At 40.5% G+C, this 1,117-nt stretch overlaps 1 protein-coding gene across 1 annotated transcript; it reads left to right on the forward strand.

Moving 5' to 3' along the window:
- Positions 1 to 377: 377 nt before the first annotated feature.
- On the forward strand, positions 378 to 984 carry LOC107300078 (ribosyldihydronicotinamide dehydrogenase [quinone]-like). The gene is made up of 2 exons (XM_015829422.1): positions 378 to 678; positions 791 to 984. The coding sequence occupies exons 1-2, from the start codon at positions 378 to 380 to the stop codon at positions 982 to 984; spliced, it is 495 nt and encodes a 164-aa protein (XP_015684908.1).
- Positions 985 to 1,117: the final 133 nt, after the last annotated feature.

Consider the following 1,117-nt stretch of genomic DNA (forward strand, 5'->3'; position numbering starts at 1 on the left):
TTAGCATTGTGGAAATATCTGTACCTTTAAGTCTGTTCTAAAGTATTAGTTGTTCCTTTGCCTTCTTGAAGTAACATCTCTAACACCTTTCTGCACAAGCTAGAAGGTTTTAACAGCAATGGTTGAGCAGAAGTGTCTAAGCAACCTCACAAACATAGGCCTTGCTGAAATCAAGGAAGGTGATCTGGTAGATAGCTTAAGCAGCAGTTAGAGGTGCTGAGAAAAGACCTGGAGGGATCGATCCTGTTTTGCTTGACTGGCTTAGGTGATCTGATCCTATACTGTCCACCAGGTTACTGTGCTGTTTTCAGTCTTGACAAGAAGCTTTTGAAACCACGTTTTCTCAACTGCAACAAACTTGCAGAGTGTTGAAAAAAATGGCAGGGAAAGAAGTATTAATTGTCTATGCACACCAAGAGCCCAAATCTCTAAATGGTTCATTTAAAACCTTAACAATGGAAGAACTGAAGAAGCAAGGCTGTACTGTCACTGGTTCAGACTTGTATGAAATGCAATTTGAGCCAAGAACAACTAGGAAAGATATAGTTGGTGAATTATACAATTATACAGGTCATTTTAATTATGGAATTGAGGCCTGGAAAGCTTATGAAAATGGATGTCTGACTGAAGATTTGATTGAGGAGCAAAAGAAAGTGAACAAAGCCGATTTGGTGATTTCCCAGTTTCCTTTATATTGGTTTAGCATGCCAGCCATCCTGAAGGGCTGGATGGAAAGAGTCTTAATCCAAGGATTTCCTCATGATTTCCCAGTGTTATGATTCTGGCTTAATCAAGAATAAATTAGCTTTACTTTCATTTACCACTGGAGGAGACGAAATGTATTCAAGGAGAGGACCCAGTGATAATATTCGTTACCTTCTCTGGCCCATGCGGCATGGAATCTTACACTTCTGTGGCTTCAGTGTCCTTTCCCCTCAGATCTGCTTTGCCCCTGAGTATGTGACAGAAAAGACAACATGTTGACTTCATGGCTCAAACGGCTGCAGACCATTTGGGAGGAGAAACCTATTAATTGTGTGCCGGAATGGTACTTTGGGGACATTTGAAAATGGAGCAGGGAGATGAATACGAAAAGATGAAAGTATTTTCTGAAACT

This window comes from Protobothrops mucrosquamatus, unplaced genomic scaffold (genome assembly GCF_001527695.2).
Source record: "Protobothrops mucrosquamatus isolate PMUCROS unplaced genomic scaffold, P.Mucros_1.0 scaffold6074, whole genome shotgun sequence".
Taxonomy (NCBI): Eukaryota; Metazoa; Chordata; class Lepidosauria; order Squamata; family Viperidae; genus Protobothrops; species Protobothrops mucrosquamatus.